Source organism: Acipenser ruthenus, chromosome 14, assembly GCF_902713425.1.
Source record: "Acipenser ruthenus chromosome 14, fAciRut3.2 maternal haplotype, whole genome shotgun sequence".
NCBI lineage: Eukaryota > Metazoa > Chordata > Actinopteri > Acipenseriformes > Acipenseridae > Acipenser > Acipenser ruthenus.
This window is the reverse complement of record NC_081202.1, coordinates 8294296-8318277: the sequence shown is the minus strand read 5'-3', so window position 1 is coordinate 8318277 and position 23982 is coordinate 8294296. Positions and strand designations below refer to the sequence as shown.

The 23982-nt window shown below is 35.6% G+C and overlaps 2 protein-coding genes across 10 annotated transcripts in view; one reads left to right on the top strand and one right to left on the bottom strand.

Moving 5' to 3' along the window:
* The window catches only part of LOC117419581 (chemokine-like protein TAFA-2), a 43901-nt gene extending 38103 nt beyond the window's left edge, over positions 1-5798 (bottom strand). The window contains exons 1-2 of one of the 4 annotated variants that reach the window (XM_034032456.3): positions 5035-5798; positions 861-962 (exon numbers count right to left, since the gene is read on the bottom strand). The gene's annotated coding sequence lies outside the window, so the exon portion shown is untranslated. The remainder of the gene's footprint in view (positions 1-860; positions 963-5034) is intronic. The other 3 variants (XM_034032455.3, XM_034032454.3, XM_034032457.3) reach the window with 3 other exon arrangements.
* Positions 5799-8722: 2924 nt separating this feature from the next.
* LOC117419470 (ubiquitin carboxyl-terminal hydrolase 15-like) overlaps positions 8723-23982 on the top strand; it is a 31438-nt gene continuing 16178 nt past the window's right edge. Inside the window, exons 1-11 of one of the 6 annotated variants that reach the window (XM_034032235.3) lie at positions 8723-8904; positions 10216-10343; positions 11132-11262; positions 14335-14461; positions 15285-15430; positions 17276-17337; positions 18141-18227; positions 21406-21550; positions 22314-22487; positions 23227-23385; positions 23474-23698. In XM_034032235.3, the coding sequence (XP_033888126.1) occupies positions 8816-8904; positions 10216-10343; positions 11132-11262; positions 14335-14461; positions 15285-15430; positions 17276-17337; positions 18141-18227; positions 21406-21550; positions 22314-22487; positions 23227-23385; positions 23474-23698 (1473 nt within the window). In that variant the 5' untranslated portion in view covers positions 8723-8815. Of the gene's footprint in view, positions 8905-10215; positions 10344-11131; positions 11263-11461; positions 11586-12898; positions 13116-14334; positions 14462-15284; positions 15431-17275; positions 17338-18140; positions 18228-21405; positions 21551-22313; positions 22488-23226; positions 23386-23473; positions 23699-23982 lie in introns of those variants that run through there. The other 5 variants (XM_034032236.3, XM_058985735.1, XM_058985736.1 and 2 more) reach the window with 5 other exon arrangements.

Genomic DNA, 23982 nt, shown 5'->3' with positions numbered 1-23982 from the left:
TGCATTGCTATGGAACTGCTTTTATCTACAATTGTTAATTACCACCACTGTGTCCTTCCTTGTAAGCTTTAAGTGAATGAGTAAGGGTGTTTATTATAGCCTTGACTTGGAAACAAAGGAAACAAAATGCCAATGGCATATAAAACAACATAAGCTTTATATAACATTACAACCTCGCTCGTCATCTCCAGTATAAATAACAAAAAAACATTTTTTAAATACCAAAATTATTTAATATCTTAATCTAGATTCTAAAAGGTTGTTACCAACTGTAATAGTATTATTTCATCTTCAAGCCATTGTCTTGTTAATGAGTTTTTAATTTGTGCACTGCTGCTTTCTGCCCTTGGAAAAGGGCTAATATTTTCAACATAGGCTTATAAGGTAGAAACATTTTTAAATACATACAAACATTTAGAAACTTGCTAGATGACAAGTTGATGCTTCTTCCACATACCCACTGTAATCACTTCCTATGGTGCAGTTCAAACACAAAGATACCAGGATGTAGTAGTTTATCTACAGTATTGTATTTTAAATATTTGCATATTTTAAATTAAGGTAAAAGAACCAAAATATTTCTAACACCTGGGGGACCAGTAATAATGTCAATAAAGCATCTGTTAGCACACAATATATGCCAAATTACATTCTGTTGTAACTAAAAATCTATGCAATTGTGATTTTTATATATTGTTTTCCTGAAAAATAAAAGCCCACTATCCTTAGTTGCTGGGGAAAAAACATCCGTTTTCATGTGTTATATACAAATCCTATTTATGGAAAAATTCACCTATGTCATTTTCTATTCACGGGAGACTCTGTTAACATTTTCAAACTCAGACATGACAGATTCCGACCTGTAAAAATCTCCTTCTTTACTTCTGGGCACAGTGTGCTTGGTTTGATTTAATCTCCTTCAAGAACTGCATCACCTTCCCATTCACTCATATGTGAGCATCCTGCATTTCATACAGTGAAAACAGAAAAATGCATTTCTCGATTTCCTTTGTATTCACAAGATTTAATCATCCTCAACGCTTTAAAAAAAAACAACACAATAATAATAATAATAATAATAATAATAATAATAATAATAATAATAATAATAATAATATATTGATTACAGTCTTTCAAATGTCTGATGAAATTGAATGGAATATAACAATAATTATTATTCTATTACTTGATCCTTCTGTGGTTAAGTCATTTGTATAGAATGTCAATAGTTGTCAGTTTTCTGCATTGTTACTCTCAATTATATATGAATGAACCATATGATTTATATATGCTAATAAGGATATTACAGCATATTACGACCCAGATTCAAAAAGCTTTAACTCATTAATCATTGTTTTTTTAAAAGTCTGTTTTGATTAATTATACGATTGCTCTCCAACCTTTCCAGGCTATCCAAACAAAGCAACAAATAGTCTAGAAAGGGTATAGATCTTTATTTATTAAAAAAAAGCAGGCAATTCAAAAACAGTATTTGTGAAGAATCCTATTCTTATTAGGACAATACGGGTTCATACTCATGAAACCGTTCATGAAACCAGTGGCATTTTGTAATGGTTTCCTTGTTATTTCCAGTAATCCATCTTTGTGACTAAAGCTACATGACACCACTGGTCATAAAGGAAGACTGGACTGCATTATCACTAACAAGCTCACCCAGGTGATGTTCTGCACAGATTATTTGTTTCTGTTCAAAGCAGAACATCTCTGAAAGGGTTTGTGTGTATTCATATGCGCAGAGTTATTGTCTGCTGTACATATTATCATGTACAGACTATAAACTCAACAGAAAGACTACACAATTCACTGAGGTAAATCTCAATAAAATCTGAGGAGCTTCATTGAACAAAATGGAAAATGTAATACTGGCCCTGACGCATGGATTTAAAATAGTATGCTACTGGTTGCTGTTTTTTTGTTTTTTTGTTTTTTTTAGGAGTTGAGATAATCTGTGTCACCTACTAATGCATGTTTTCTTAACGCTTATATATATATATGTGATAGTTATTATGACTTTAGCTCAAAATAAACAGAAGAAACGCGTAACTATTTGGTAGTTCACAAATATAATTGTAATGCAACACTGGTGAGAATATACAACATTCACGTAATTGATTCTGATAAGTTCTGCCACAAGAAATGACTGCTAGAGGCTCCTAATTAAAATATTAACAGATTTCACAGAACATCATGGTGATTGTGTTTCACTTGTGCTGTTTTGTGACTGTTTTCCACAGAATGTATCTAAATGTTGGTAAAATACTGGCAATCAGAGACTTGGGGGTCTCTTTTAATGATCTACAGTGTCGGTCCACATACTGGTGCTGTAGATAAATACTGGTGTTTCCCCCAGGGGAGATTGGTTTTAGCCTCCTTATTAACATCACTAAACACAATAAAAACACAGTGGAAACAACTAAAAATCAAAAACATTTTACAGCAGCAAACAAGTGCTGCCGTTGTTTCGATATCTGAAACCCAATTTTGTATACCCCACTCATTTCTCACACTGGTACATATTTTCTTTGAATAAGATGTAAGTAAATATTTAAGAAAAGTCTGTTTGAGGATTTCCACCTGTATAAATGTCATCCAAGGGGATAGGAATGGTGGCTCTCTCAAAGCCTACACTGCTTGACACTGCATGAAAGCGTTAAAGGACTAATATTGATCTCCAGATATGCAGCCGTTAAAACATGATAGCATTCAATAATGCAGGACGGTCACGTCACTCCAATCTGTTTAAAAATCGCACAGTGGTAAGTGCTTTGTGAATATGGCCACAAGCTCTGTGCTAAACACCCATGTACATTATAATGTCAACACTGTAGTTAAGGTATGTTAACAATTGTAGCTGGGTTTTGTAGGCCCTTTGTTAAATGGGTAAACTTTGTGAAAGCAAACAAACAAAATTCAACAAACAATGAAAACAAGCTTCACTTCTCTCTTGTTAAACTTATAATAATATGTTTAGTCACCAGTATTCCAAGTAAAAAGGAGAAAAAAGAAAAACACATAGGAGGTTTCCATACTGAAGTTGTTTTCATAATAGTCAACAGATCTATAAAATACAAGATTTTTTAAACTAATTAAATAGGCATCACAACTTTCTATCATATCTTTCTATATATGCCTTTAAAACAGATTATGACTACAAACATAAACCTATAGATGAAATCATAATCTGCTGAACAACCTTGGTTTATAAATAAGCATGTCGCACATTGTCACATTGACAGCAGTGGGTTCTGACACATATCCCCAGACCTAACTGCAGCAAAAACATGCTTTTAAATACTGGGTTAAAAAAAAAAAAAAACTTGAAGTATTTTTTGTAACACAGCAGGCTACTTCAGTTTCTTTCAGTTGTTATTTTTATTTTTATTTTGTTTTTAATCTTTTTAAAATTAAAAGTTCGCAAATTTAAGTAATTCCAGGTTTTAATTTAAAAAAATAATTAACTAACTAAATAATTAATAATTAAAATAATTAATATTGACAGCTCACTTCTTTTTTTTATTGTATAACTGTTTCTGCAAAGAGCTTAAAATGTGGAAAACTGTGTCATCATCCTAATGATTCTGCAAATCCAAGCTGTCAGTTCAGATAGTGTGCCTCTGCGTTTCCACAGCCTGACAGGTGTTTGCCAGTATTAATTTAAAATACAAATTGAGATGAAGCACCAAACAACAGAATAACTAAAATACCACCACCATGTCCGTACTGAACTGGCTCTGCTTGATGAGGTACTGGTAAACCGATAACAATGATCTTTTAATCGACAGTCATTTAAGCAGCAAATACTGGAAATGGTTACTAAAAAATGAGTTGTCTTTTTATTATTATTAGTAGTAGTAGTAGTAGTAGTAGTAGTAGTAGTAGTAGTAGTAGTAGTAGTAATATTTGTAATTGTAACAATAGAAAATAAATCGTGTGGGTATACACTATGCATTGTATCGGTAGTCTGTGCAAGTTGTCATTAAGTACAGCCCATTGCTCGGAGAACAGAAACGGGGATTTGGGTGGTGAAAAACAACACAAATAATGTTTTCACCAAATAAAGGAAGCTGTTTGCTCTAAAACGGTGATTATTAAAGCACAAATCAACATTGTGTTTCATATATTATAACTTTTAGAGTCGGGACATTAGCTACACAGTATTGTATTGTATTGTGCAACCTGTACGTTTCTACAGCTGAACAACTTGAAGGAACACAACGACAAATAGTCAATGTAATCTATACACAAAAGGTGTATTGTTCAAATATAATAATACATTAAAATAAACATAATGAATATGTTGATGTGTACTATCGACTTCGTTATAACTGTACTGAACATCACAGACGTCAGTTACTGTAGCTTTTTTATAAAGTTAGATTTACCTATTTTATGGCGATCCTGTGCTGACAGGGCTTTAATTCTCTTACATGAATCAATACTATTTCAAAGACCTTGTCAGCACCCACATCTGATGTGGGATTGAATAATACTACTAAAGTAGACAGATTGAGAAGAATTAAAAGAAGCAACTTGACACACAGCATTGATCCGGTGCTGCACTGACACTGTCACCGAGATTCCAATACAGTTACAAACTGAAATTGATTTCAGTGGTGTCTAAAATTAAAGCTCGTCAGGCCTTAATCAGATGTCTCTTTAGTGTCAGGACAGTCGCACACCACAGCACTAAACTATACGTCTTTGCGTATCAGAACTTTATATCATTTCTTACCGTTGCTTTTTTTATTGTTACTGGTAGGCTATAATATTCCACGATAAATTACTGCCAAATTCCTAATTTAATTGTATTTAGAGTTAATCAAATATTAGTTATTTTCACATCTCAAGATATTTAATTGCGCAATATTCTTAAACGAATGTCAGCCGCTTAGCTATTTGCATTTAGCCAGGTATAGTCAGAGATAATGAAAAGGCATAGATAGATTAAATAAATAAAATGCCGCATGACAAATAAACTGTAAATCCCAGGCATCAATCACTTTTACTACCTACCTGCTGCTCCGCTTCCTTAATACACCTATCAACCTCCTTCAGGTTACAAAAAGACCATTCTTAATCCCTTTGCATTCTTAAAGCCAAGTCTTCACAATCTTCCCAGCCAGATGTAAAATCTGCAGATACAGCTGTTTCACAGCCCAAATCTAACGAGGTCTCAGTTCAATCCACAACGCTTTATCCAGGTTTGGAACCAATTACAGTTTGCAGTGGAATAGGAAGTCCCGCAGCAGCACTGTGCAACAACCCTTCCAGATTATTGGAATCAAGTCTTCTTCTGTAGCGCTGGAACTGATTACAAGAGGTTCCTGCATCAATCACCTAGCTCATTTTTTCTCCGATTTGTTTGGTTTTCACATTTCAGGATTTCCTTTTCCCACCTTCTTCCCCAGAGAAATATAATTGAACGAGTAGATTTACCTCCAGGCGGTCAGCATATACGCACTGCTAAAAACTTAGCGACAAATGTGGACCCTCGCAGTATGTCAGGTGACTGTTGAAAGTAACATGTGTTTTAAGTAAATCCGACTGTAGACTGTGGCTGGCTGGTGGAGACAGTCCTTTCTCCTCCGTGTTTCACAGGAGACTAAGCCGTCCAGTCCTCGTGCTCTTCATTGCAGCTTCCAGCCTCTGGCAGCACACTGTTTGTGATGTGATCTACAGTCCAATTAATAGATAATATTGTACCTCTGTACTGCTGCTAGACCTTCCACTGTTTCCTCTGTCAAGAGTATCATAAAGATTAACCACCAGGCTCATGCAGATCGTGGTTTGAATTGTAACTCTATTAAACACCAATGCGCAGAAAACAGCTACGTTCCTTGATAAACAAAAACAGAAAGCGCATTGCTAAATAGTAACAAATAATCCATTGTATTTCTATGCGATGTTGATATAACAATCACTCAAGGTAAATATAAAATACTTTTATGTTAAAATAACCTATAAATATTCATTATGGAAACAGTGTAAATACTTTTTTTTTTTCTGTAGCCCACATTGCTTTTTATTTGATTTATTCCACATATGGACAACATACTGTAGCCGGTATTGTTGGAAATTGTATTATTAAACATTTTCATTTCGTTGTAACTTTAAGAATACCCAGTGGACAGCTAAACTCATTCAGCACAGTGCCAAGCTTTACTGTAATCACATTTTAAATACAGGATTATCAACTCGTGCTGCTTTCTTATCCTCCCACGGAACATTATACCAGTGTCAACATTACAAAGTGTGAAATAGATCCTAAGGGAATCTGCGATTTAATAGCAGCTAAAGAAGTCAAATGCTGTACAATGTCGCCCCCAAGAGCCAAACTGAGGCGCTGCACGTCTTCACACTGAAGATGTCCGTGTTCTGGTGAGGACATATCTATAGTGAGTTTTTATTTTTAAATATTTTAAAATAAAACTCTTTAAATCTCAAAATTCATGGGATACAGTAGTGATTGGTGTTCCAGTTGCGGTTACTGTTGATCACTCTGATCACTGACTACAGAAAAACGCAGCAGTGGCCCTGTGTTATACAATCAGTACAGTAGATGGCCCTTCATTATGTTTTGTCAACAAGTTCATACTGTGTATATAAAATATTGAAAAAGTGTCAGTAAGCCGACAGTATCTATCAACTGTCTGACTTTTGGGCATTTCCAAATTACAGATATGCCATCTTACTCAGGTTTGATCACAGATTGCCCCAAAGATATGTTGTTGACTTTATTAAACATGCCAATATCCATGAGTGCAGAAACAGTAATCAATGACAGATATGAATATTTATCATGGCATATTATAAACGGATACAAACAAATGTAATATGATGCACATTTGGAGGGTATTCCTTTAAATATTACGAGTGGCTGTGGTGAATGTCATTGGCTTCAGCAGTATAAAGGGGGGTAACATGGGGGAATATGCCCCCTTAAGGGAAATCTCATTTTATGCACCGAAAATGATGGAAATTTTAAATGAAAGAAGTATAAAAGTAAAGTTCATAAATCAGTGTACAAAGGCTATGAACATTTTTCAAAGAAAATAAATTGCTATTCTTGTAATTTAACAAAATATGTTTTGTTTTCAAAGGGCGTTTTGCCCCGTCCTCAGGGTAAGATGTGACTCATAAATACCAATCAAATGTTTGGGCCTACTAAAAATCCCCTGTTATCACCCTGTGCTTTCTCTTGGATGTATACTCATAAGGCTTTACTATCACCATGGCACACTTTCCAGAATAATCTGAAACTGTTCATATACACCTACAACTGATTTTCAAAGCCGAAAAGTTACACAAACTTACCCAAAAACGGTTTTGACGCCCAAGCTTCCACATGCGTGTTGCTTCAAAATAACAGTAGAATGCGATGATTGGGCCATTAAGTATTAAAACACAAATTAATAAGGGTAAGCATCTTACCCCATGGGGGCGTCTTCCCCATGTTACCTACAGTTGGACGTTATGAAGGACATTATTTTGGTAATTGAATTGATTTTTAATAAAAGTGCACTTACTATATAGATTTTTAAATCTGGGATGGTCAAATGGTGACCACTGGCTGACTTGACAAGGAATTACTCTTTTCAGTCAGATTTGATCTTGTTTCGTTTTATTTAATAATAAGGACTAATAATATAGAGTATTATAGATCCTGAATCCGCAGGCTTCAGAAGGGAGTTGCACAGTAAGCCTTGTAATAATAAAGCTGTGTGTATCAATACATAAAAAAGAAGAAGAAGAACATGAACACATTTTATGACCATGCAGCAGAGTGTGAGTCCAAAGATACAGAGACATAATGCGCTGGTTATTATGGGTGACATGAAAACAAATGTTGGCACAGACAACAGTGGTAGATAGAATGAGGATGCAGGATGGGACAGATCAATGATAATGATGAGATGTGCAGAATTGTGCTCTAATGACCCGAGCATTGAATTATGATCTTCTTCCATAAATTAAAAAAAAAAAAAAAAAAAAAAAATCTGGCCTTGTTATTAAAAGAGCATTCAAAGAGGTTGCAATCATATTTGTGGTGCTCATCTCCTTGTGCAGTGGACCAGGTTTTCTGTATCAACCAGACCCATACATGCCAATAGTCCCTATGGTCGGGACTGTCCCGATTTCCTAGCAAATGTCCTGCGTCCGGATGCATAGGAAGAAAGTCCCGATATTTACCCATAAAAAAATATATATTCTGCACAGTAGTTACTGAAAACCACACGCTGTGCTCTTCATGTGGCTGACACATCTGCTGATCACTAACTTATTCAAAGGTAAGAATGCTTCATTATGTCTGTTTTTACTGTCATGATGGTCGTGTCGTGTTGAGTTGTGGGCGATACATCTATTCTATGACAATGAGTGTTTTTTGCGTATGACTCCTCCCATGTGTAAGGCGCTTTAACTCTGGGTTCATCGTCTTCTCTTCTGGTTCGAATTATATATATGACAGGCAAGTGGAATTGAAGAGAAATTCAAGACCTTGAGTGTAATTCAGATTTAAATATGCAACAATGTGTCTGTTAATGGATCTATAGGGTTAAACTATAAGCAAACTTAAACTCGCTTGACAGTACATAATGCAATACTGTTAGTGCTGTTCCAATACTAATACAACCAGTAGTTCTTTTTTCCTTCCACTAGGTGTCGTGAGTTTCCCTCTTGCATGTCTCCTGCCTCTCCCAGCGCTTCTCTTGCCTCCTCTAGCAGCTTTCCGGAATCTCTACGCAGAGTTAGTGACGCTCCGTTCCCACAATGCTGCGGGCCCTGATTGGGGAAGATGGCGGAGGGAGGAGCGGCTGATCTGGAAACTCAACGAGCGGAGATCGCGGCGCTGTTAAAGACACAGCTACGGAAGGGAGAGACGTGGTAAGTTGGTGACGGATGGCTTGAGATTAGTGCGGGTTGAAATCAAGATGTCTTGGGTATGTCACGAATGGATACTGGGGTAAACAGGGATAGCCGGACCGCGGTGTTCCAGTATTGAGTGAGACATTCTTGAGACAAGCTAGATCAGAAGGGGCTGGTTTCAGTGGAACACTTGAGGCTGAAAATGATTTGTCATTTACTATTTTAAGAAGTCTAATGTATTTGATTTTTTTTACGAGCTATAAATGTATTTACTTGTTTCGGGTTGTATTATGGACGGAAGTTTTAAAATAAGTGAAGTCTAGTTATAGCTGCTAGTTCACTCAGGATAGGAATGCCTATGAAACACCTGTCAAATACTTGTTAAATATCAGATCTACACTTGTAGCTCGCTCGCTCGCTGATGATGATAAACACAGTAGGGTAGTAAAGCAAACCATGGCTACTGTAAAAGTACTGAAATTATACTTCCTGCTTCCAAATTAATGTGTCATGTGCAGCAGTACAGTCGTTGCTACTGTAATGTTGTATTTTTCCATCAAACACAGGACACCACCAGCAGTATACGAAGTGAAATCATTTCTGTTTAGATAGGTAACATAAAATTCAGTTCAACCAAGTTTTTTAAAATATATTTTTTCTGCCATTCAGCAGCTTTTTTTTTTTATACCCTTTTCATTGACCCATACAGTTTATCATTACCATTTCAAATACGTTTACTAAATGTCAGAACTGAAAACTCTGAAGGTACTTTACGCTAAAGCCAGTCCTTACCCCTCAGTTGGTTCCCGTAATTGAAGTGATAATGTTGAACTTTGTGTTATTGACCTACTCACAGTTTTTGTAAAGCTGTAGAATTTCAACTGGAAAGCGTCTCTATAAAAACGGGGTGCTAGTTTGTAACTGGATGGACAAGGCATTGGACAGTTTCGGTTTCTTCTTTTGAAAAACTTTTTTTTAAAATTTCTATTACAATAAACTACAGCTCTGCAATGCTGTAAAAATAGTTTCTGCAGTGTTGATTTCTGAATCAGCTGTTAGTCATCATGGTGGTAGTTAACTGTTGAATATGGGTATTCAGCCATGTTCCTGGCAAAGTTCAAATATTATTTATTTATTTCTTAGCAGACGCCCTTATCCAGATATAATGTATAGCCTGACTTAATTCCCTTTGTCTTGGCAAACTTTTTTTTTTTAAAGTTCACTTTAAAGACATCCCTCTCCTACAGTAAAATGCGTAATCTCAAGAAGTCTGTTAATATAAATATTTTTCTTGTTTTAATTATGTATTTATTTATTTGTGTATTGCAGGTATTTGGCTGATAGCCGCTGGTTCAAACAGTGGAAAAAATATGTTGGTTTTGACAACTGGGACAAATACCAGATGGGAGACCAGAATGTGTATCCAGGTCCCATTGACAATTCTGGACTCCTCAAAGGTACATTTTTATCATTCTTTTATTACAGTTTATTATTGAAACGGCACATTCAGTTAAGTTAAGGTATGATTAGAAAAATGTGTCCATGTTCTAGGCTCTTCTGTTTGGTAAAAGTATGTTCTCTTAGTTCAGTATGGGCAACACTCTTTATTTGAATGAACTAGACATTATAGTCTTATCAAATTAACTTTACAAATCAAAATTCAACACTGCTGCACAAAGGCGGGCCATAATTATTTTTAAGTTTTGGGCAGCAACATGCTATCAAATATACGTTAACTTCAAGCCTTGGTAATATATATCGTGCTTGCCTTTCTTCTGTCCCATGAGATTCTGGCTCGTTCTAAAGCAGCACAACACATTTTTGTCCCAGATGGCATGCCATAGAGATCACTGTGAGTGCACATGCATAATCTGGTTTATTTACTTTTTGCTGTCTAAAACCTTAACAGAGGCTCAAGAGCTGCTGTTCTGGTCCTGTGTTTTTATATACAGGTGTGTATATATATATATATATATATATATATATATATATATATATATATATCTCAGATATCACACAGAGCTCTTTTTTCATTTGTCATTTGTTTAAACTGTCGTGCAAATTTTGGTGCGGTGGTAAATAAGTGCAAGGTATTTTTGTCATTTGTAGCTAATACAAACATCTGATTTTTATATCCGAATACATGTCAAAATATTTGTTCAGTTATTTGTCCCAGCACTAGTGTGAATTGTATATCATATTAACCCATCTCCTGCAATGAAATGACCTTTCCTGTTCTATACAGATGGCGACTTCCTGTCTCTCAAGGAACACCTCATTGATGAGTTGGACTATATCCTGGTACCTACTGAGGGTTGGAATAAGCTAGTCAGTTGGTATGGTCTGACAGAGAACCAAGAGCCAGTAGCACGAAAGGTATTGTATCTTCCATAAGCAAGCTGTTTAATTAAACCAGTTGCCAGGTTGTAGACATCTGTTGCTGAATGAAATTATCAGTTTAGGTGCAAATTGTCGATGGTGTCTGTCTTATTCATATCAGTTGCTTAGAAAGTACAGTATTTAAATGATGTTCTCAACCTGTGTTCTTTATAACACTAGTGGCCTGGCAGCAAATCCCAAGAGGTCCCTGAAATATCCCTAAAATAATGCAACTGCATGTTCCACACTTGGGTGCTGATGTAAGGATAGACGTAGTGTGAACAATTGCAGCTGCAAAATCCAAATTGCAAATCGGCCAGGTAATTATTTTGCACTGCAACCTATGTAAGCTTAAGAGCAATGCAAATTACTCAACACGCACAAATAATGAGCTGCAATCATGATAACGAGGGTCGTAATGAGCACCGCCTGTGCATCGGGGTATTTAGTGGCTGCACTTACAGCCCAGAGGTGAGGGGAGCTAGGAGTACAAAGAACAGTAGGAGCTGTATGAGATTTGTGGAACACGGAAATCAAACCAAACAAGTATGTCAGAGCAAGGGTAGCAAAGTACTCTTGGCGTCCGGAAAAGAAAAGAAATGTTTTCTGAGGAGGAGCTGAGAGTCCTTATGACTAAGGTCACTCAGCATGAAATTGAGTTATTTGGAAAAGCCTCAGCCAACATCAGTTATGCTACCAAAGAGGCCATTTGGTCCCCTTTAGTGGAGAAAGTCAATGTTGTCACTGTTACCAGGAGGACAGTCATACAGCTATTGTTCTGAAGGTAGCAAAATGAAGAAAAAAAGAAAATACATATGTAAACATATCTTCCCAATTTCAATTATCAGTCATTTATTGTTCTGTTTTTTTGCCCCTATTGTGAGTTTTGAAAAAAAAAAAAAAGTTTTGAGATCTGGAGTATTTTATTCTTGGTGCTTACTGGGTCTTGGTAGCTTAATAAAATAATATCCTGCTTTGAAATTACCTGGATAAATCCCATCTTCAGTCATAATGGGTAGGGTGTTCTCTGGAAACAGTTTCTTAAATCATTCAGTTAAAATGACAAGAATAGTTTTCTGAATTGATTATTTTAAATGCTTATCTGATAATGACCACAAAAATCTCCTTCTGGAAATGAAAGAAGCTCTTTTTGAAAATTACAGTACTTGTTTTATGTAAAATACCTTCCCTCTTGACCAGCACAGATTTATCTTACTTTAAACATCATAGAAACAATAGTTAAAACCTTTGTTAATGGATCAAAACTTACCAGATAATACCTTTCCATTACCACTTAGTTTTTTAGCTTATGAAAACTAATATTTGAAAGCAATGCAAAATGTCAAGAGGTGTATTTTTATGTAAGAGTGAGTTTATAATGGAGTTTAAGTTTAAAACAAATCATAAGTTCTGCATGCTATGTAACGGTTAAATAATCGACTTTTAACCTCATTATTGTAACAAAACTGAGCCAATTGAAGTGTGTGGTTAATTTATAGTGGCTCTAGAGTTTCTGAGTGTTATGCTGTACGGTGGACTTCATTACCTATTTGATCCTCCCCTTTTACCATGCATGTCAGTGGTATCAAATAGCAAGCATGTTGCTATTTTCAGAGTAATCTAAATGACAGATAGGCTGCAGGAATAATCTACGAGATATAATGCAGGTTTATTTTCAATGGTTCTTTTTTCTTTATACTTTTTGATATTTGAAACAAGAGTGACCTTCAATACAGTTTGTTTTACTTCTCTTTTATTGGTGCTGAGTTGATTTCTCCAACGGTCCTTTTTCATGACCTTGTTTTGTGGGAGGTACAAGAGCTGAGGTCAAACTAGAATGAGGGACAGTGGTAGGTAACGTAGAAAATAGTACAAAGTGTTTTCATTTAACAAAAGTTTGCTTTCTGTACAAACGTTATACCATCTAAACATAGTGGGGTGGACATTAAAGCTGGTTAATAATAAAGCCTGTTTGGACTGTGTTGTTGTAGTAAAAAGTAGAGGCCTCTAGTACAGGCAAGGGCTGAGCAGCAAGGCAACCCACAGCTGTTAATAGAGTTGCTAAAATAAGAATCCCTTGCTTTACATTTCAAGGGAATACTATCGGGACTCAAAGGGTAACAAAAACAAATTATTAATCTTGTATCTCTGGAAAGAAGATTTTTAAAACCAGTCTGCCTTATTTACAAGCAGGTTCTTTATCTGATTTAGTATCTTTACACTGTATGAAATTAAGCTATTGTATTAAGTTATTTTTCTTCAGTATAGGAATTGTTTGAAGAACTGTATTGTTTTGGTTTGCTGTGTGTGCACTTTTTTAATGATAACTCATAGTGCATTTAAAATGCAGCAGTCAATCCTATCCACAATGCTCAAACTTGTGTGTTTAAATAGTGTTTGCTTTTAAGTCTTTTTAACACTTCCCTCAACATCAAAGTGTATTGTGTTCTTAATATAAAGCTTTGAAGAAACATTCTTCAAATCACTGTCACGTTAAATCTTAGTTAATAGGGTCCAGTGTTTTTTCTAAGTATTTTTTTTTTTTTGTAAGTTTCTGTTTTGTTATGTTATTTGCAAGGTGTTGTTTTTTTATTTAAATTTTTTGGTTGTTTGTTGTGTTGTGAGATAATCCTTAGTTATTTTGGCACAAGCTGTCATGTTTCATAAAACACGTTTGTTTTTCCTCTGGAAAATCCAGTAGCAAGACAATTAATTCCCTAACAAGACTTGAGTGATACTGTAATGACAAAACTAGTGCGCCGAGTTGTTTTGTAAAGTGATGATAGGAAAGGGAATTGGATACCTTGTTATAAGTTTACTCATTCCAGCTAGAAGCCAACATGATAGTACTCATTCACATCGTACTTATAAAGCGTAATGTTTTTGTATCAAAGGAGCGTTGCATGTGTGTTTTCTGTAAGCTTGTATCGCTATGCAGTAACTACACTTTGTTTTTCAGAATATTATGGGAGAAAAAAACCAACAACTATTGATAATTTGTCTGTTTTTTGATTTGTCCTTTTTAAAATGCATTGTTGTTGAACTTGTCTTTCATTCTCTTGTTTTCAGGTGGTTGAACAGGGTATGTTTGTGAAGCACTGCAAAGTAGAGGTGTATCTCACAGAACTGAAGTTGTGTGAGGATGGAAACATGGACAATCTTGTAACTAGACGATTTAGCAAAGCAGACACAATAGGTAAGGAGTAAAAGCGGCGTTCTCCATCGTTGTCTTGTAAGTTTGCAGTACTTCACTGGAACCTCTTCCTAGGTCAGCGATCACATCTCAGTCCGGACCTGAACGTTCCCAGCCAGTCTTTAGTCTCTCTCATCTAGCTCCTAGGTTCAGTTTAAGAACCAGGAGGTCCTTGTTTAAAGAGCAGTTCAGTCATTGATTTTCTTTGCCGTATCCACATTTTATAGCCTATATATTTAACAAGATATTTGTTATGCTTAACTGAATTCAATATGCTGTACATGGACTTCTTTAGAAAATAAAAAAATCAGGTTGAGCCAACAAAGTTGGAAGGTCACAGTATAGCATCTCTATTGTTCAGCAACATAACTTAACCATTCAGAAAGATGCAGCCATACTTTCCCTTTTCTGTGCTGTGGTAAGTACCTTCAAATATATATATTTTTAGGCTCTTAAATCACATTTACAGAAATAATGGTATTAGAAAAGGATAATGTCCCAACTGAAGAGGTGAGGAAGTGAGAACCTTTGTTGGTTAAATTAGCCATGGGAGGGAAAATGTGTTTTCACCTGTATTGGCAGGGGAAAAGATCTAACACTATTGTCTTCGTGTTCAAAGATTGTGCCTAAACCCAGAGGTAATGAATACAGAAGGACCCCATTTACACTTGTAATTACAGAGGCATTGGTTGATGCCTGGCACGAAAGGGAGAGTAATCTTACCAAAGTACCAACAACACCACTATAACACCTGCTTTTTCCTTGACAGTCTCCCATCCAATTTACTAGGTGCAGCCTGTCTTACCTCCTTTTTTATTTGTTTTAGACACCATTGAAAAGGAGATGAGAAAATGCTTTACTATTCCTGATGAAAAGGAGACTAGATTGTGGAACAAGTACATGAGCAACACATTTGAACCTTTGAACAAACCCGACAGCACCGTACAGGATGCTGGTCTTTATCAAGGACAGGTATGGTACAACGCAGTGTCTGCAGAAAAGGTTTTGTATGGCTACTTGCTTATTATTATTATTATTATTATTATTATTATTATTATTATTAATAAATAATCTGTTTTGTATTGGTATTTGATTAAGATACAAAAAGTATTGTTTTTGAGTAGTTATGACTCTTGTACAAACTTGTCAAATTGTAAAAGACGTCCAAACCTCAAGCTGTTCATTTCTACATTTAAAGCATGGATAGATTTGTGTTCAAGTATGTGATTGATTTGATACAGCCACCTGAAATGTCTTTGTATCAAGTGGCATGTGTCAAATAGTTTGTATCAGTTTTAAATGGTGCGACATTAAAATGAGCTTTAATTATTGGATAGCAGATTGTCGTGTATTAACTTCAATTCTTCCTACATTTCCTCTGTTATTAACATTACTAAGTTCATTAATAGAGATCATCAAATTTCCAGTGTAATTTTTAATGCATTTAATACATTACACAGATAAACTTTTCTGTTATGAATTTTACTGTCTTCTATGATTATGAATAAAGGTCATCTAAACTTCCAGTGTCATTTTACAGAGCAAAATGAATGAAGGTTAAAATGTGCATGGCAGTTGAGGTCACCGATTATCTTAATATGCTAAAATAATATAAATTCTTATGCTAAAAATGGTACTGATACGACATATCACCACTATAGTGGTGTTTAATTGTGTGTGTTTTTAACTACCACTTGCATTGTTTTAGTTTTTTACTAACTGTATTGCTGTTCCTTGAGAGGAAGCCAGGATATTGATGGGCATGTGTTATGAGATCCGTATAAACATTTTAACCCTCACAATCATACTGGAGATAATAAACTGTAAAACAAATGCTTAGTCTAGTTTCTTTTTTCTCACTTATGATGGAACAGCCATAATTTGGGAATTGGTTATTTTCTATATACTATGATTTTACTTTGTTGTAGAAAACCATTGGCAGTATATATATATATATATATATATATATATATATATATATATATATATATATATATATATATATTAAAGTTGTATGAAGTGGAGAAAATGCAATTCATTACAAAATGCAATACTTCTCACAAAAGGCACAACACCGTGTGTTTGATACTGTGGGCTAGATGCAGTGTTATTTAATGCCAGACTGCTTACACAGCCATAAATTAAATGCCTGGTATCGTTATTTTTGGTTCTGTAACCTTATTGGGTGTTTTTTCCTCTCTGAAAAAAAGAAAAAAAAAACGGCAATTTGGTGTATATTTGTTTGAGAATCTAGGCCTGTGCTTATTGACACTGGGCAAGCAGCTGATGCTTTCTCTGTCTCTTCATTCCTGCATCACTGAGTAACTGAAAAGCTTTGCATACAGAGCTTATTGCACCAGCACGTTTGGTGGTGTCTGTCTCTGTCCAGTCTGTGGACTAACTCAGATCTCCATGGCTAGTTATATTGCAATTCTAACCAAATTAGATTTTTGTGCTCTGCAAACAAGAGATGCCCATCCATTTAAAAGTATCTACGCTACATTTTGTCCTACATTGATAAAGATTATGCATGGCAATCACAAAGCATTTTACTCCCAAAGTGTCATCAGCACCCTTTTAAAGAGAGAAATACAAAAAACAATATATAAACAACTTAAGAATACCCAAGGGCCTTTGAATTAAATCCCTGCATTTTTTATTTCAAGCTCTGTATCTTCAATAAGAAAATGGTGCTTGTGATACTTTGGAGAAAGTAGCTTTGTGATTTTTTTTTTTTTGTGCGTGGGTATTGTGATCTAGTACGATGCTATTTGGAGGAAAAAAAAGATATTTATGAAATGATGATTTCCCTTGCAGGTTCTTGTAATAGAGCAAAAAAATGACGATGGAACGTGGCCAAGAGGCTCTTCTACACCCAAGTGAGTGTGGTTGTGGCTTTACTGAACTGCAGTGTTATAACAAAAAGGAAGCAGTTGTACATAGCTTGTCTTACAGTGTGCAGTTAAACATGCAGTACCTGCCAGTAAAATTTGTAACTAATAAAGAACAGGGAAGTTCAATGAAGAGCTGTTGAGACTTACCCCCTTCATTTTCACTGCTTGCCTAGCAAAGTCTTTTTATAGACTTTATTGAGCATTTGTGTTAAAAGTTGCAAACAGTTAAAATTGTACTAACTTGCATAAATATTATCAGGTTTAAAGATTGAATCATTTTCATTTTATATTTTAGTTTTTTGTTTATACTGAATTTTGCTTTGCTTTTCACATACAGCATTAAGTTATAATAGTTTACAATGTATCAAGATCCTGTAACTGATTAAAAAAGTAAAAATCATTGCAAAATTCTTATTGAACAGTACTTTCTTGGTTAAGCGTTCATTCAGACACTATGCCCTTTAGGATTAGAATATTCAATTACCATTTAAACTTTTGCAGCTGTAAAAAATACACACATTTGTAAATACACAGATACATACAATGTAATTGTAATAAATAGCAGTGTCAGTCAATAAATTATTGGAAAGCACCATCCCCAGGAGTGTGTGTGTGTATGTGTGTATATTAAATATATATATATATATATATATATATATATTACACATACACACACAATATGTGTGTGTGTAATAGCATTGTTCAAAATTAACTTCTCGTCACCATTTTGACAGTGCTAATACTGTATATTTTTTGTGTTATAATTGAATTATCTAATTATTTTTAAGGTCACCAGGTGCTTCACATTTTTCTACTTTACCAAAGATCTCGCCTTCATCTCTATCGAACAATTATAACAGCTTCAACAACAGAAAGTAAGCATCTGCCTGTATGTTTCAGCATGAAAACGCTATGCATTAGCATTGTTGGTGTGGTAGGCCCAAGCTTCTTCTTATTGCATGATTTCCATTTTTTTAGTCTCAAATGTAATTTCCAAAATATGCAGAGACTGTAATATGGTACCATTACCATACTATAGTGCATGTTAAAGTAGGAAATCTTTAAGTCTTACTCTCTGATATGACATTTGGCTCTATCTCTGAGAAGATTTGCAGGACACTATTGTATCCAGGACATTCATAGAAATGAGATGATACATCTCAGTTAGATCTTTCATGGTTAATTGAATAAATAAAATATATTTAGCAATGAAAGCAAGAAGCACATCCACAGATCCCGATTCACTGTGATGGGATATTTATATATATATATACAGTATATATATATATATATATATATATATATATATATATATATATATATATATATATATATATATATATATATATATATATATATAATATTTATTTATTTAACCGAAGAGCGTTATAAATGGGGAGAGGGGGTGGGGGACACATAACACATATCTGACAAAAATACTAAATAAAATACAACATAAAATAACTCCCTGTCTGTAATGCACATATAGTGAAGCAAAAATGTAACTTTCTGTGAATTAACCATGCATAAAGAACCATGTAATCAAAAAAAGGTAGTATTCCCACTCATGGATCGTTGTAATTGTCAGTTTTTAAACTATAAATAGCCTGGCAAAGAGTTCAAAGCGACAGACAAGCAAACCAAGTGCGAGAAGGAGAGTGGGTCAGGACAGGTTAAGAGGGAATGGACTCGCCCCAGTTTCAGCTGCCGGAGCGGGGCTGAAGCAACTCGTCTCCCCGAGAAAGTTGGACTGGACTAAACGTTTTGCAGATATGTCCCACTGTGTCCAAAACCTTCCCCGACTTGATGGCTGCACAAAAAGCAGCTTGAGTTGTGTTAAATAGCAAGAGAATGTTAAAGTGATTGATTGTAGATGAACACATATTTCCAAAAGTCTTGCATGACAAAGGAAGTGTAAAGCGCTCTGACAGCATGGCTTATGGAATTGTGTTGTCAGCTGCAATCACTTTAATTGTTATTATCGGGACATCAAAGAAGATAACGTTATTGATTACCTGAGTTTATAGTTACAGGTTTAATCCTATTAAACTGCTGTGGCTTTGTGTTTGCAGGAAAAAAAAAAATGTATGTAGTGCTAGAGTAATTTTTTATGTTTATGGATAAATTGTGCTTGTTTGTAAATATAGTTTTTGAATTCAACCTTTTCAGCATTTGTTAAGGGTTTAGCCCCTTCAATTTACTGTAGGAGGCCTGATGATTCCTTACAGGAAGAAGCTGCTGCGGGGTCTGGTCTGCTACCAGATTGTGCCATAGACTGTACCAGTCTTAGAACACACACCGTCACACATTCATTAGATAAGATGTTGCCTGCTCTTGACGCATCTGCCACGGCCCCTTTATTATACTTAGAATATTCACAAAACCCAGTTAAGAAACTTTCTGGACAGGCATTTACCTTGTTGTTCAACAACTGTAGCGTGCAATAACAGAAAGAAATCCTTTCATTTGCAGTGTATTTCATGCTAAAAAGCCATCCGTTGTCCTCAAGTGCTTAGATACAGTAATAGAAAATGTTTTGTGAGTAAGAAACTTGCTTGTTTCTAGTTTGGAGACAACCAATAATTCTAGCCTGGTGGAAGAGCATGCTGTCGGTAGGCATAGGAGTCGTTTTGTGTGCAAAGTATAAAGCAGTATTACGTAAGAGCAAGAACCTGTTTGCTCCTGTTACGATCATCGTTCATTTGAAACTTCAGATACATAATGTGTTGCTTGTAGAGCCAGGTAAAAAGCAATGTTCAGGTATTAACATTTAGAATAGTGTAATAGAGTTGATGAATAATAGTATATATTAACACTGTTGTGAAATGACTACAGGCTGACTCCCCATCCCTTGCATACATCCACTCCACAAAGTCATCTATTGAACGTTGATACGCCATTCCTCAGCATGTAATGCAAAAAGGAAGTAGTACTATCCCTCACTTTGAATAGACATGTGTGATAAAAAAAAAGAATGCTGCAATTAAATCTTTGTGTGAAATAAGTGTTGCAAAACATGCAGCAATAGGAAGAAAGCAGAATTGGCAGAATTTGTCTTCTTCAGCACTGTGGTGTTCTCATTTTTCTACTACTGCATATTGATGCGGTCTGTGACCTTGGCGGGCTGTATGTCCTTGTGCTTGTTTACAGGACCACTGTAAAACATCTTATACTGCTGCTACCGTTATTATTTTGAATGAGAGAGTTTTATTTTGGGATGGATACAAACAAGCATTTTGTTGCCTGTGCAAAGCTGCTCTGGAAAACAGACAGTACCAAACTATAAATATCATTTAAAATACCAAGAATACCATTGCAACTATTTTGAAATGCATGTATTGCAAGTGCTAACCATTTTGGTCTCCCTCTGTTTTTTAAAGCTGCTTGCCAGGATCTTTTGTGACTTTCTTATTCCTGCTCCAGCTCTTCTCTGCATGCCAGTGCTTGCTAGATTATGCTACTTTAGCAATGCGGCTATAAATAGTCTTTAACGCATCAGCGTAGTGATGTCATACAGGCCTTGGAATCACTGCACTCTCACCTGTGACTGAAGCACTCTTGATTTACCCTTCTGGAGTCTTCTCAGCTGGGACTCTGGGATTGTAACAGGATGTAATGAGACTGAAATGAAATGCTCTTATGCTGCTGGTGGTGCCTCAAGTCAGAATGTTTAGAATTAAAGGAGAGCACAGTGGGCTGTGAAACGGCTCCAGTAGATCAATGGTAGAGATCTTTGCAATGTTTTGGAGGTCTGGTATAATCTAGGTTTTTTTTTGTTTTTTTTTTGTTGTTTTTTTTAATGTGGTGAATTTGGTACATATGTGTTTTTGTATTGTCCTCTTAGCTGGAATATTCTGTATAATTTAATAAGTATTATAATTGTTTCCCACATTACATAATTGTAAAATCCTGTTTATAAAAATGCAGATTGATGTTAAATGCTGAGCATTCACCCTGTTTACAAAACAATTTTTTCTTACACATACAGTACTGTGTTACATTGTTTTTATTCAATGCTTCCTGTAGTGAATTTGAATCTCTTTCTCTTTTCAGTGTAAAAAACTCAAACTACTCAATCCCATCATACTCTTCTTATAACAACTATGATTATCAAGAGCAAGGAAGACACAATGAGCTGCCCGGCCTGTGTGGCCTGTGTAACTTGGGGAACACTTGTTTCATGAACTCAGCTGTACAGGTAGGTCTCTGGAATAGGTATGATTACATGTTAGACTTTGTGACGTGTGTTTCATATAGAGAGAGAGAGAGAGAGAGAGAGAGAGATTATTATATACCATAGTGGATTGTGTAAAGAATTCTCATCAATAAGGAATGGTCGAAATTGCAGTTTTGTTGCAATGGCCACAGCATAAATAGCCAAATGCATGCTCTACTATTGCCTCTGTACAACTTGCTCTTGTTTTCAGGTTCCGCACTGTTCCCTGTTATCACAATTTACTTATTTCAACAACCATGTTCTTCAACGTAGGTACTGATGATACAAGTTAGAGGTGTCATCCATAAGATTTGCAAGACCTCATATTGGCTTTGAAAAGTCTATAGTGTGTAGAAAACGTTAAAACTCCTCTCCATTGTTTTACACACCCATTAGTGTCTCATACTTTCTTTGCCGAAAAGGCAGATAGACCTTTTCCTGTGAACACGTGATGTGATGTTCCTTCTTTGCTACAACTGTGGGACAGTTGAATGACACAGAGTTGTATTTCCTCTGACATTATTTAAAATCCAATGCTTGCAAACCACCTTAGAGGTTAATTATGTTTCATAGGGGATAGTTCTGTGCTCTACCAACTGTGCTAGGGTACTGAATCTAATTCAAGTATAATGTCCATAACAGAAGTATATAGGCCTATATTATACACTATACAGATGTGTCTAACACTGCAGATTTGTATCTGTGTGTCGTGGTTTTCATATCATTTATTTCTTTTTCTTTCAAGTGTTTAAGTAATACACCCCCACTAACGGAGTACTTCTTAAATGATAAATACCAGGAAGAGCTGAACATGGACAATCCTTTAGGGATGCGAGGTGAAATAGCAAAAGCCTATGCAGACCTTATTAAGCAAATATGGTCAGGAAAATTCAACTATATTACTCCAAGGGCATTTAAGGTTAGTATCACAAAAAAAAAAATGTATTCATGACAAATGTTTCTGCGAGCAGTCTTTATCATTGTCTTCATGTCTACAGGGTCATGCTTGATGTGCACTAATCTGAAATAACTTTTTTACACTTAGAACTGTAAGTAAATGGATTGTAAATGATTTCCATTGCTTTTTTGCAGCGTATTATTGCATGGGTATTAGTCACTTAGGATAAGGTAAAGAAACATGTAAATATTATTAACCTCTATATCTAAAGATGTTTACACCACAAGTTCTAGCATTGAGTCTCCTTTATGGGCCATTCCATACCAAGTTGACTCAATTTTGGGATCTCCCACACCTCACCATCTCAGATTCTTTTGACATCCTGGAGTACCTGGAAGTGTTTTACAAAGAATCGCAAAGTATTAGCTCTCAACTCATTTTTTAAGTTATGGGCCTATAATGGGGGAAGAGTGGTGCCCATGACATGAAAACGAGCACTGAAAAGGGGCCATGTTTGAGAGGTCAAATCTTTCAAAGTATTCAGGATATCTTTGTGATACTTGCTGCACACAACTGCTCTTCTAGTTTAATAATGTGTACCTGTTACGGACAGGTGAACATAGATGTTAACGCGATGGGGCCAAACATAGAAAAAATGACAATGACACCAATAAAAATGTTATATTGTACATGCAAGAACTCCTGAACCACTTTAGCTAGCGCCTTCTCTGTAGTTCATGTATTCTCTTTCGATCCACAGACACAAGTTGGCAGATTTGCACCTCAGTTTTCTGGCTACCAACAACAGGACTCTCAAGAGCTCCTGGCTTTTCTTCTTGATGGATTACATGAAGATCTAAACAGAATAAGAAAAAAGCCATACATTCAGCTTAAAGACACAGAGGGGCGGCCAGATAAGGTAGCAACTCAGACACTTCTATGTATGTGCACATATACTGTATACACCTATATACATACATACTAATGATCTGCTTTTCACTTAACAGGTTGTTGCAGAAGAAGCTTGGGAGATCCATCTAAAACGGAATGACTCTATTATTGTAGATATTTTTCATGGCCTCTTCAAATCAACCTTGGTCTGCCCTGTGTGTTGTAAGGTTTCAGTGACATTTGACCCATTCTGTTATCTAACTATTCCATTACCCATGAAGAAAGAGCGCACATTGGAAGTGTACCTGGTCCGCTTGGATCCACTTACAAAACCAATGCAGGTAAGATTTCCCATTCTTTGTGTTGTTACAAGTACACAACCTACATCCACTTTGCTTAAATACTGTGCACCATATTGTAATTGGGGCCGGCAGCAATTCACAGAAGATATGAATGACAACTGCTGTCAGTTTGGATTCAGCCTAGCTTATGTAATACTATGTAATATATTTCAGTGATTCCAAATGTCTTGTCTATATCTCTGGAGTGATCTAAGTTGCAGATTGTCTGTCATGTATTTCCTTTCACTCTGCAGGTCTCGCATGCAGTTTTAAAAGAAGCACAT